Genomic DNA, 13,369 nt, shown 5'->3' with positions numbered 1-13,369 from the left:
GCACAGGCTGGAGCATCAGCCAGCCCCGGGCAGGTCCTGACTATGTTGGTCCACAACTCTGGGACCTCAATCTCACAAATTGACAGCATGATGAGCTGTCTCTGGATTGTGTTTTACAAAATACACACATGACTTAATTTATCTTTAATATCCACTCACTCTTGAACAGAACTGTTGCTTGGATATAACATAATTGAACAATCACTCCTTCAGATGTACAACAAATGTATATAAAATGTCATGAGAGAAAAATGATCTCAGCTCTTGAAACTTGTAAACATTTCAGCGATGCCTGCGCTCTCAGAGAAAACCTTATTCTTTTCAGACTTTAAGCAGAACTGACAACCGTTTGTGCTCTCTTTGAAGTTGTATTTTTCGAATCAAGGATCTTTTTCCAGGTTCAGCTGGTTCCTTAATGAAATTAATATTTCTCATGGAATCGTTTCATGCAAAAGTTCTGGGGGATGCCTGGGGTCTGTATGTTGTTCCTCTGATGCGGCTACACAAACACAATTTTAGGCAGGGACAACCCTTTCCAGCTGCTCCAGGTCTTTTCTGGCCTTACAGTTACTATGCGCAGTTCTGGGAGTGAATGTGTGTACACGTGCACACCCATGCTTGCACACACATGCATACCCTACGTCACTCACCCTCACCCCTCGTGTAATTTACATAGGAGGAGATGGAAGAAAGCCTTGGGAAACTTCACAGGACTGCCTAGTACTTTTCAGTAGTTGTGTATTTCATACAAGGAAACAAAATAGAGGGAAATGTTCCTGATATGCAGTGGAGGCAAGGGTGGCTGTTGCCTCATGGACAGCCATGTGATGGTCCCTCCAGTCCCTGGACCTGCTGGCCTGCCTTTGGCTCTCAGTACAGGCAGAACTGCTGAGGTCTGGGAGGCCCCAGAATTTCTGTCAGCTGCTACATGAATCCTTGGACAGTATCTTTTCTGCATGTGAAATATGGAGTTCTCCTTTTTAGAGCTTTCCTCTGTAGACCTTCTAAGTAACCTTGCTTTGAAATACAGACAAGAGCATGGGACCATGAAGCTTATCAAAAGTTCAGTCAGCCCAGGACAAATGGAGACCAAAGATATCATGGGGAGAGGGTCCTGAAAGAAGGACTAAAGGGATGTTTAGAGGTCAAATGGCCTCAGGAAGGGGTAACTGCAGATGGATGTAGCTGGGGTGTAGAAGAAATAAGAATGAGGATCCCAAAGGAGCTGAGATCATTGTAGGAGAGGCAGAATAATAGTGGTTAAAAGCATGTTCTCTGAAACTTCATTACTGAGTTCAAATCTTGTGCTGCCACATATGAGCTGTCACTTAACCTCTCTGTGCTGCCATTTCCTCATCCATAAAGTGGAGATGGTGTTATGTGTCAGTGAGTGAGTGAGTGGATGTGGTGAGTGTTTATTAGAACAGCATCTGGCACAGAACAAGCATTATATGACATCTAGCTATTGTTGCTGATGTTGTCACTGCCACTGTTACACTATTATTGTTATTACTACGATCATCAGTGTTGCGATAATGCTAATCGTAAGTTTGGGCCTTGAGTATCGAGTTAAAATAGGGACCACTAACTTCAAGCAGAGAAACTAGCAACATCCTTACTTGGCTGATTACTGGATCACCATCAGCGTCGCATTTTCTTGTCTCTAGCCAGTTTCATCGAGTGGACTCCCAACTCATGATGATCCTTTTATGTTAGGATGGAATTGCGCTCCAGAGTATTTTTATTGGCTGATTTCTCAGAATTAGATCACCCGGCCTTTCTTCTGAGGTCCTCTGGGTGAGCACAAACTTCCAATATCTGTTAGCAATCAAGTGATTTAACCATTTGCATCATCAGGGAATCCATTTGATGTCTAGTGAATGAACAGATATTGATCTGTAAGACTGACTATCCTTTACAGTTTTTCTGATGAGAACACCTGTTGAGTTTATGGACTCTTCCCAAATCTCCAAAGCACTCTCCAATGGCTCATTTCTTCCATTCTTTACGATTCTGTTCAGCTACTGATTTTGGCGTTCAATTTAGAATCTCAGTTATGCTCAGTAACATTCAATGTATATGGATAGACGGAGTTCCCATGTACACTCATGAGACATGTGAGCTATGGGCATTGTCATGTGTGACCTGCAGTGGGGCAGGCAGATTCTTTTGCTCTGAGCCATGAGTGGCTGTGGCGGCTGGGTGCGATCATACCATGACAGTCTCTCATGTTACCTATTGTTTCCTTCCTAGATGACTATGCTCAGCTGTGTAACATTCCCGTTACGGGACACCGGCGGCCATATGGACGGGATGCCTTGGTTGACTTTGGTGAGCAGTATGCTCCAGAAGCTGATCCCTACTTCATTCAGGACCGTAAGCAAAACTTCTCAGTGACTTCAGAACTAAATTGTGCTTCTAGATAAATCAGCGGGGAACTCAAAACGTGGTCCCTGGGAACTTGTTAGAGGTTGCACACCAAACTTACTGAATCAGAAACTCTCCATGGGACCCAGCAATCTGAGAATTCTTAATGCACGCTCAAATTTGAAAACCACTGGGTTAGAGTGTTGGTTTTGTTGGTGGGAACACTGATAATGGTTATTTTCTTAAAAAGTCACCTATATGAGACCAAATGGTTGACAATTACTTTAAAACAAAGATAAGAGTATAAGGAGGCTAGACTAATGGAAACAGAACAACCAGTAGTATGGAAGTGAGATTGTTCACACAGCATGAAGAATATAGCTAATGTCCCTGAACAATTTGTGTAGATATTGTTGAGTGGGATCTAATCTGCTGTGTAAACCATCACCAAAAACACAGTAAAATATTCGTTTTTTTTCAAAAGTCAAAATGATCTGTTAGAATTTCCACAATGAAATAATTTCTTTACACATTAAGTGGTAGATCTAGTTTGAGGACCAGAGTTTTCTTGAGAGATAGCTACATTGTAGCCATTTTTTCAGGCAATGAAATGAAAAGTGTTCACTTCTACCCAGTTGATCTTTTTAAGTGTGTTTCTTTTAGAGTAGGAGGTCAAACAATTGCTCTCTTGGTCAGAATTTAATTTTTAGAATACACCTGTGAGGGATTTATTAAGTAAGAATGATGCACTCCAACTTTTCCTGGACTTGTGAGCAGAGTTTGCATGGGGGAGGTAGTGTGTGCATGCACGAATCTGTTCTTACTCAGAAAGGCAGTATCTCCCAGTGCGGCACGGCCAGAGCACCCTAAACACACACATGTTCAGCGTTTCTGCTTCTGTGGGGGCTTCAGAGCTTTCACATGCAGTTAAAATCTGGAAGATGTAACTGTACAGAAGGAAATATTAGCAGGTAATAGGTTGTCTCACTTTAAGAATGGGAAGAGGCAGATCAGGTCCCAGGAATTTTGTCCACACGTCAGTAACACTACAGTGACAAGATAGGGAAACCTTGCTGACCAAGGAGTTCAGGTTAGAACATGGAGATGCTGCTGAGTTACACAGTATAATGCAGTTGTTTTTTCCCTTTGGGTCCGGTCACCGTCACACACAGCATATTAACCATAATCTGGTTCTTAGGAGTAACACAAAACCTGGTGGATGCATTTGGGAACGCTCTAAATTCTGAGGTGTTGCTGTTAGCTGCCTTGAAGTCAGTGTCTGACTCTTAGTGACCCCATGCAAAAAAACAGAATGAGACACTGCTCAGCCTCAAGCCATCTGCATGAGGGGAGGGGATGTGCATTGTACCATCTTGCTCAATGGGGTTTTCCTTGGCTGATTTTTCAGTAGTTGGTCTGGCCTTTCTTTGTCTGGAAACTTTACTGAAATTTGTGCAGCATCATAGCAACACACAAGCCTTCACTGACACATATGTGCTTCTAGTGTATTGGTTGGAAATCAAACTCCTGTTTCTCATATGAGAGGAGAAAATTCTACCACTGAACCAAACCAGTAGAGCTTTCTCCCCCTTTCTTCACTTCCCTTCCCTTTCCCCATCTTCTTCCCATGCTTTCCTCCTGCCTTTCCTCCTCCCATTCCTCTCTCCTCCCCTCCCTGTCTCCCTGTCTGCCTCCCTTCCTTTGATTTTTTGAAGGATGCAACGTATTGGCCATCTCGTAGAATCAAGAATGATTTAAAGTTACCATGTAAACAACATTCTCTTAATCCAGATGAGATGATTGACACACACCAGTGTCGCCCCCAGCCTGGTCAAGAACATGACCAGTCTCAAGACGACCCCCTGGTACCCACTCCTGGTGCTCTTCCGCCACCATGGTTAACCACTCTCCGGACTTCGAACACTATAAATTAACCACATTATTTCCTTTAACCACCAAAGCATGTGCTACTTTATGAAATATGTCTAAATGTACTGCTAACTTTAAGGCTGTGTACTTATGATATGTACCTCTCTGTGCATATGTTCCTGTTGTTAAGTGCCATTAAGTCGTTTCTGTATAAGGTTTCCAAGGATTGACTGGTGGGTTTGAACCCCTGATCTTGCAGTTAGCAGTCCACTGTTTATCTACGGCACCACACTAGGGCACATCATTAGTGCTTCTGTTATTGTTAAGTTACCATCCAGCCAGTTCCAACTGTTAGCAATCCTGCATAGGGTTTCTAAGGAGCAGCTGGTGGGTTTGAACTGCCAACCTAGTCCAGTGCTTATCCTATGGTGGCACACCAGGACAGTATTAATGTTTACTAATAAAAAGAAGGGAAGGAAGAGGGAATGGTAGGGAGAAGTAGAGATATTAGAGTTGAAAGAAAGCCCAGTTCTCCCCCATAAATTCAGAAATAGCAGGTTAAGTCTACATGCAACTCCAATACAATCCATCCCTTGCCTCTTGTGAATAAGCCTCTATTGCATTATAGTTGAGATTCCAGGAATCTTAATGTTGTAACATTCTGGCGTATGTACCTTTTTTTTTTTTATTATTGCTGACATTGCTTTAAAGCTCTTTTTTAATTCACCACAAATGTTAAGAAATAAAAATGTTGGTGTCACATCAATTTCCTATTTAGCAACACAGGGAGCAGAGATGCAGTCCCCAAGACCTCCAGTTTTGACTTCAAATGTCTTAAAAGATCCAGAGAAGTGACTCTCCTCAGCCAATGTGCTGACCAGCAGCTCCAAGGGCTCTCTGCCGTGCTGATCAAGTGATCTTTTGGGGCAGGTAGTAACATAGAAGAGAGACTGCAGTTTCTCATCACCTTTATGGTTCATCCTTTCCTGCTGTCTGGTTTTCGTTGTTTTATCAGAAAGCTGAGCTTTAAAGCGGATGTTACCTTCAGTTAGAGCAGTCTTTAGAAAACTGGAATTTCCTTGAACAGGTGTTGGCAAATTTTTTCTATCAAGGACCAGAAAGTAAAAATTTTAGGCTTGAAGTTCATATGAGGACCCTTGGTGGCACAGGGGAATAAGTGTTTTAGCTAACACAAGGTTAGCAGGTCAGATACACCAGCCACTCCCAGGGAGAAAGATGTGGCGGCCTGATTCTGGAAACATTACAGCCTTGGAAACTCTATGGGGTAATTCTTCTCTGTCCTAGAGGGATGATGTGAGTCAGAATCAACTCAACAGTGGCCGAATTTTGTGTTAGGTACTTCATAGTGTTTCTATAACAACTACTCAACTTGGTCTTAGTGGCAGGAAAGCAGCCATTGAAGATAGTCTATGAATGGGTGTGGCTGTGTTCCAATAAAACTGTGTTTTCACAAACTGGGTAGGAGGCCTGATTTAGATTGGGGACTGCAAATTTTTACTAGTTTTAATGACAATTATTTTTCTGTGATACATGGTATTTGTAAGCATTTTCATATATTAGGATATTATTTTCTTAAATTATATTTCCCAGACTGATTTTGGAGATCTGCGGACTCATTCTTGTATGATATAGAGTATATATAGATATATTTGTTTTCCCTTTCTAAAGGGCCTATCAATGCCTTACTCACTCAATTGGAATGTAAGACCAGGCATAAAAAATGATATTTTGCTGCCCCCTGCAGTTCCACAGGAGAATTACTTCAAAAGCCAAAAGTTCTGAGAGTTCTATCAGAGTCATGATTTTGGTGCTGTAAGGTAAGCACTGGACTGCTAACCACAAGGTCAGCAGTTCACACCCACCAGCCTATACAAGGTCTCTGTGGAAACCATATACAGGGTCACTATGAGTTGGAACCGACTCAATGACACTTAATGACCACAATAATAATAATCATATTAATAAAATACAATAAATAAAAATAAAATAGGGGAGGAAGATGAGATTGCGTCCATCAAGATTTACAGTCTCAAAACCTAATGGAGTAGTTTTACTCTTTCCTACAGGGTCGCTATGAGCCAGAATCAACTCAGTGACAGTATAATGTGGTGAGGTTGGGTAGGTGGGGAGATGGCATCAGTAATGTGTTTGTTGTTGTAGTTAAGTGCCGTCGAGTCGGTTCCGACCCATAGCGACCCTGTACAGGGTTTCCGAGGCTGTAAATCTTTATGGGAGCAGAATGCCTCATCTTTCTCCCGCGGAGCACCTGGTAGTTTCGAACTTCTGGCCTTAAGGTTCACAGTCCGATTCGTAACCACTACACTACCAGAGCTCCTTAGGTTATATTGATAACTTTTCCTCTCTAGAAATAGAGCTAAACATGTTTGATGCCTGGTTAAATATTTGTTTATGTTACTAAAACTCAAGATAGTCTGTCTTTGAGTAATATCTAAAGTACACAAAGTCCTGTAAGATAAGAACTAGACTGCAAGATTGGTTTGAACTGCAAGGTCAACATTTCAAGGTCACCAGCCACTCCTTGGAAACCCCATTACAGGGTCGCTCTGAGTGAGAAATAACTCAACAGCACTTAACAACAACAGCAAATGGTACATAGGATAAGCAGTGGACTGCTAACCACAAATCAGCAGTTCAAACCCACCAGCTGCTCCTTGGAAACCCTATACAGAGTTGCTATGAGTTGGAGCCTGCTGCACAGCCGACTTAACAACAGCAAAGTATACAAAAGCCAGAAACAAAAGCATCTTTGTTTCCTTTAAAAAAAAAAAACAAAAAAACTTTGTGTTCTATAAACACAAGCATGATGTATTTTCTGATTTATCAGGATATTTTGGGTCCCCTTCACTGCCTGATGCTTTGCTCTCCAGAGCCCAGAACAAATAAACAGAGTTCACATTGCGGTGCCTGCCTGGCTTTTCTCTGGCCTTGAGAATTTCAGTTGAAAAAGTACTGCCTCAAACTCCCATGGATCCTTTTAGCAATAGCTTGTGTATTCCATTGGTTCAGTCCAGAATGGTTTTCTGTTACTGTCCATACTGAGAACTCAGGGAATTGGGGGATGAAAACTTTAAAAAAGTAAACACAAGATCCATAATTACCTTTCCCATATTACTTATGTTTTTAATATGTTGTTGTTGTTGTTAAGTGCCGTTGAGTCAGTTCTGACCCATAGCGACCATCTAGAGGGTTTCCAAGGAGCAACTGGTGAGCTTGAACCAAAACCTCGCGGTTCAAACCGACTGTGCAGGCTAGCACATTAACCAAATTTAAGATGTGGGGCGTATTTGTGTAGCATCTTATTGTTGTTGTTGTTAAGTGCCGTCGAGTCGGTTCCAACCCATAGCGACCCTGAACAGGGTTTCCGAGGCTGTCAATCTTTACGGGAGCAGAAAGCCTAATCTTTCTCCCGCGGAGCAGCTGGTAGTTTCGAACTGCTGACCTTGCGGTTCACAGCCCGATTCGTAACCACTACGCTACCAGAGCTCCTTTGTGTAGCATCTAGGATTATCTAAATGGAACCGTGGTGGCTCAGTGTTAGAATTCTCACCTTCCATGTGGGAGACCTGGGTTCGATTCCCAGCTAATGAACATTAGCTCTTGCACAGCCTCTTCCCCTCCCCTATCAGTGGTGGATTGTGTTACTGTGATGTTGAACAGATTTCAAGGGAGCTTCCAGACGAAAATAGACTAGGATGAAAGGCCTAGTGATGTGCTTCTAAAAACTCAACCAATGAACACCCTATGGATCACAGTTATCCAATCCTGCTGTGTCTAGGGCCCCCATCAGGTGGGAAAGTACTCACAGCTGGTAACAACAACATCGTTAGATACAAATACATGAACTATTCACTTAGACTTTAGTGCTAACTTTAAGGTTATAGTAATATGTCAGTTTGATGAAGCAGAACCTTAAGAATTACATAGTTTTTAACAAATGTATGTCAGAGGTGTAGAGAATTGAACATTTCTAATTTGCATCCTGTCCTTTTCTTTCCAGGTTTTTTAAATAGCTTTGAGGAGTTACAGGCTGAGGAATGTGGCATCCTCAACGGGTGTGAGAATGGCCGCTGTGTGAGGGTGCAGGAGGGTTACACCTGTGACTGCTTTGATGGCTATCACCTGGATATGGCCAAGATGACCTGTGTTGGTAAGAATGATAAGGACAAGTTTGTTTATCCCTGAGATCCTGGCTATATCTCAGCCGGTTGAGTACATTTAAGATAGATAACATCTCATTCTATTCTTTTACTGGTAAATAAGAAGGAAAGATCAGAATGCCCCAAGTAATTATTCTGACATTTAAAAAAATTGACTTTGGTTCTGCAGTAATTAATAATTTCCCTGAATACTTAACCGTGGTATTCATTTAGGGTAAAATTCTCCTGAAAAATATAATACATTTATCCTTCTCCATATGATGGGGTATTATCTTTCAGAACCTGTCTGCCTCTCTGATAATTGTTTTTGTAAAGTTTTTCTTTTTTGTCTGTGTGTCTATATGCATCCTGTAGCAGCTTCTTTATCCACTATAGTTTTCTTCATTTTAATCTGTGGTGGTCCTGGAAAATAGGTGATCTGAGTCGTTATAGGCACTCCAAGTGAACATTCCCCTGTGGGAAGACACCTAAGAAAGTAGGTCTAGTAGGTCTGTGAGCATCTAGAGAGGCTACTCAAAGAGCTTGCTGCATATTTGTTTCGGAGCTGTACGACTCTTGACAAATGTAAAGTTACGGTTGATTGAGAGAAAGTTATAAGTGATGTACTTGTAGTTCCTCTGAAGGAGCACTTGTGGCGTGGTGGGTTAGGCATTCGGCTGCTTACTGAAAGGTCAGCTGTTCAAACCCAGCAGCCTCTCCATGGAAGAAAGAAGAGGCTATCTGCTCCCGTAGAGATTTACCCCTTCCAAAGGAGCTCTGGTAGCGTAGTGGTTACGAATCGGGCTGCGAGCCCCAGGGTCAGCAGTTTGAAACTTTCAGCTGTTCCGCGGGAGAAAGATGAGGCTTTCTGCTCCCGTAAAGATTTACAGCCTCGAAAACCCTGTACAGGGTCACTATGAGTCGGAACCGACTCCACAGTACATAACAACAAAGTCCTATTGGGTAGTTCTATTTCGGATCCCTGTAAGTCAGCATCAACTCAACAGCAGTGAGTTTGGTATCCTTCCTCCAACTCTTGAAGCTTGGTTATATATAATATGTCAAGTTGACAAATGAAGCATTGATGTTATGCTAAATAACAAGGAAGGAAATTCTAGAATCTCCCTGATAGTGTAACCTTTTAAGACCTGAAAAGCCTTCTTTATCTACCATAACTGAAACTGACAATGATGGGAAAGACTGTGGCCCTTGAGCCAGGAGTGTGGCTGAGGGGCAGGGAAAGGGCTGCAGGGTTGAGGCCAGATGCCTCGATGCCTCAGGTAAGCTGTAGGTTACATTCCTTCCAGGGTGATATTAAAGCTGTTGACCACATGGATTGGCTTTATTGCAGATGTAAACGAGTGTGAGGAGCTGAACAACCGGATGTCTCTCTGCAAGAATGCCAAGTGCATTAACACAGAAGGCTCCTACAAGTGTTTGTGTCTACCCGGCTACGTACCTTCTGACAAGCCAAACTACTGTACCCCACTGAATACCACCGTGAATTTAGAAAAAGACAGTGACCTAGAGTAAAACAGAATCTACATAACCTAAGCCCATATACTCTGCACTGTGTAAAGGAAAAGGGAGAATTGTATTATACTTGAGACTTTGCACCTAACCCTGGAAGTATGGAAATCAAATACGGAAACAGCATGACGTTGCTTGTCCTTAGAAAAGGAGAGGATTTAGTATGAGCCCCATTGGTGTGGCAGATCAAATGGACATTTCTCGGAGAAACCAGTATATATAGTCTGTTCATATGTAAAATTCAGTGGAAATGAGGGGGAACAGTGCTGTTATTTTAAACAGAAAGTTGTATTATTGTGTTTTTTTGTTGTTGTTTTTGTTTTTTACTATTGCTTGATTAAATTTGGCATTTAAATAGTGATGGAAATATTTTATATAATTGTCTCCTTTGTTTCCATTATGCAGTCCCTTGGCTACTGGTCTTTTTTTTCTCTCTCTTCTTAAGATTAAGAAAAAAAAAAATCTAGTGCAAAGTCTTTGATAAAATATTGTTAAGCTGTAATATAAATATTGTTATACAGGGTCATGCTATTCCTGGTCTGGGGCATTTAAGAAATTCTAGTGTCTGTCCTGTGGAGCAGACTGTGGTTTTGTTTCACAATTTTTATACACATTTGGGGGCAAAAATACTTTCTATTTACAGTGTGTTGTCTGATTCTAATGTCCATTGTTAGCCGAGCTGATAGCAGGCATGAACCGGATCCCCTTTTCTATATTGAAATGGAAGAACCAATGAGCTTACACTAGTATTATAATATGCACTGTAAGCCAGAAATTTTTCTTTAGAAAACGTGATGGTCCCCAATATATTTACCATTGTATGTTAAAACAAAATAAATCACCATTTTTTAGAAAACAATTTCTACCTGAGAGTAATTGTCAATGAGTACAAACTGTGTTCCCTCCCCCCTTTCTGTGTTTGCTTAATGGTCCTCACATAATATAAGGTGTTTTACAAATGAATCTTTAAATTTCTTAGATACATGTCACAAAAAGAATGAATAGCAGCTCCCAAAGTTCCAGTCCCAGCCTACTTAATACACATTCACAATAATATAATTGTTTCATAATATAATACAAACCAAATTTCAGAATCCATTTTCATTTACGATATCTAAGTTTTAAAAACATCAAACTATGTGTATGCATTGTTGTTGTTGTTAAATGCCATCATACTTAGCAGAAAATCACTCCATGTGGCGTTTTCTTGAAAGAGAGGCTTTGGGGTTTAAAAATTTGTGGCAGAATAATGACCCTTCAAAGATAGTTGTAGAGTGCTGTTATAGTTCATTCCAACTCAGACCGACCATGTATACAATTTCCAAGGAGCGACTGGAGGGTTTGAACTGCCAACCTTGTGGTTCGCAGTCGCTGCTTATCCTACAGCACCACACCAGGATAGCCATTCCCTAATAACAGTAACCTGTGAAGAGATTGCTTTATGTGGAAAACGGACAGTAAGGTTGCCGGTGAAATTAAAACTGCTCATCAGCTGATTTTCAACCAGGGAGATTAGCCTAGACCATCCAGGTGGGCCCAATGTACTCACACGGATCCTTAAAAATGGAAGAGCGACTATTACCTAGCAGTTCTGCTCTTAGATAAATACCCAAATGGATTGACAGCAGAGACTCAGACGTGTCCATCAACAAATGAACTGATAAACAAAATGTGGTGTACGTATGACAGGACTTCGAAATGTCACAGAAAAAAATGGAATTTAAAGGTAATGGAATTATTCTATGAATTCTTTGAAGCCCCTCAGCCAATAGAACATGAGTCAGCCAGAAAGAGAAATGAGGTCCAGATACAGGCTGCAACAGGGACAAAGCTTGAGAACATTATGCTGAGTGAAGTCAGATACAGGAGGGCAGATGCTATTATGGTCCCACTTACATGAAGTATCTAGAATAGGCAAATGCGTAGTGACAGATGTAGATTAGCAGTTACCAAGAGCTGGGAATGGAGTCCTGGTGTGGCCCTGTGGGTTAATGTGCCAGACTGCAAAGCTGTTTGAACTGCAAGGTCAGTGGTTCAAGCTCACCAGCTGCTCCTTGGAAACCCTATACATGGTAGCTATGGGTCGGAACCGACTCAATAGCACTTACCAACAAGGAGTGGGAATGGGGTGTTAGTGCTTTGAGATAGAATGTAGTGATGTTTACACAATATTGTAAATGTAATTATTGCCACTGAATTGTATACTTTAAAATGGTTTAAATGTCAAATTATACATGTATATATTACCCCCCCCCCCAAATTTTTGTTAATGGGGAGGGAGAGGGAGGAAGATAGAGGAAGAGAGAAGGAAACGATGTGAGAAAGACACAACTTCCTATTGCTGGCTTTGAAGATGGAGGAAAATGCATAGGAGTCAAGCAATGTGGACAGCCTCTTGCTGTTATTCTTAAGTGCTGTTAAGTCGGTTCCGACACACAGTGACTCTGTTCAGGGTTTTTGAGGAGCAGTTGGGGTATTTGAACTGCCAACCTTAGTGGTTCACAGTTCACAGTAGGAGTCCAAAAAAGCAAGCTGCAAAGGGCAAGAAAATGGATTCTTGAAATAACACAACCCAGCCAATACCTTGATGTTAGCCTAGCGAGATCTGGGTCAACTTTTAACCTACAGAACTGTAGAACAACAGACTTTTGTTGTTTTAAGCCACGGATACATGGTAGAAGCAGGAGAAAAGCAATCTGTGAGCTTCATTGCTGTTGTTAAGTGCCATTGAGTAAGTTCCGACCCAGAGCAACCCAGTACAGGGTTTCTAAGGAGCGGCCAGCAAGCTTGAACCACCACCCTTGTGGTTCAAACTGACCTTGTAGTTAAGTGCTTTAACCCACAGCTCCTGTGAGCTTCATAAAAAGTACTTATCTCACATTTTTCAGCTGATGTTTGTTAACATAGGAGAAATTTACATTTATGTTCCCCAGTTTCAATTAAAGTGATCTATTACACTTTCCTTAGTTATATTCTAAATGTCACAGTAGTTGGAATTACTAGATGCTTTGAAAAGCACGATGTCTACCAGTAAAGTACATATACAACTGGGATATTGCTGGCAAAGGGAGGTGCCACCAAGACATCCTGAGCCTGCACAGCCTCTGCCAAATGAACTTGTTCTTAATACATTTCCACAGGGCCTTCCATACCTAGGGTTTGTTTTGACCTAATAGTGGTCTAGCGTCAAACCAGGAGAGCAAGGGATGGAAAAGGAAGCAAGGGGAGTGAGAAGAGTAGTTAAAAAGGAAGAGAAAATGTTACTGAACAAGAAGCAACTTTTGTAACCTTTCTGCTGGTCACGAAGGGGTATTTTAAACACCTCAGCATGTAACATGATGGTTTCACTGTGTTTTTAGGAAATTGGTCAGGGGATTGTGGTTGCAGTATGTTGTACATTCTGTTAGCATTTTCACACAATGTTT

The 13,369-nt window shown here is 41.5% G+C and overlaps 1 protein-coding gene across 4 annotated transcripts in view; it reads left to right on the top strand.

Moving 5' to 3' along the window:
- LTBP1 (latent transforming growth factor beta binding protein 1) overlaps positions 1 to 9,947 on the top strand; it is a 636,211-nt gene extending 626,264 nt beyond the window's left edge. For all 4 annotated transcript variants that reach the window (XM_006835152.1, XM_006835155.1, XM_006835154.1 and 1 more), the window contains 3 exons: positions 2,254 to 2,376; positions 8,276 to 8,425; positions 9,766 to 9,947. In XM_006835152.1, coding sequence (XP_006835215.1) covers positions 2,254 to 2,376; positions 8,276 to 8,425; positions 9,766 to 9,947 — 455 coding nt within the window. The remainder of the gene's footprint in view (positions 1 to 2,253; positions 2,377 to 8,275; positions 8,426 to 9,765) is intronic.
- The last annotated feature ends 3,422 nt before the right edge of the window (positions 9,948 to 13,369 follow it).

Source organism: Chrysochloris asiatica, unplaced genomic scaffold, assembly GCF_000296735.1.
Source record: "Chrysochloris asiatica unplaced genomic scaffold, ChrAsi1.0 scaffold00016, whole genome shotgun sequence".
Taxonomy (NCBI): Eukaryota; Metazoa; Chordata; class Mammalia; order Afrosoricida; family Chrysochloridae; genus Chrysochloris; species Chrysochloris asiatica.
The sequence above is the reverse complement of the archived record's forward strand: the minus strand, read 5'-3'. Positions and strand labels throughout refer to the sequence as shown.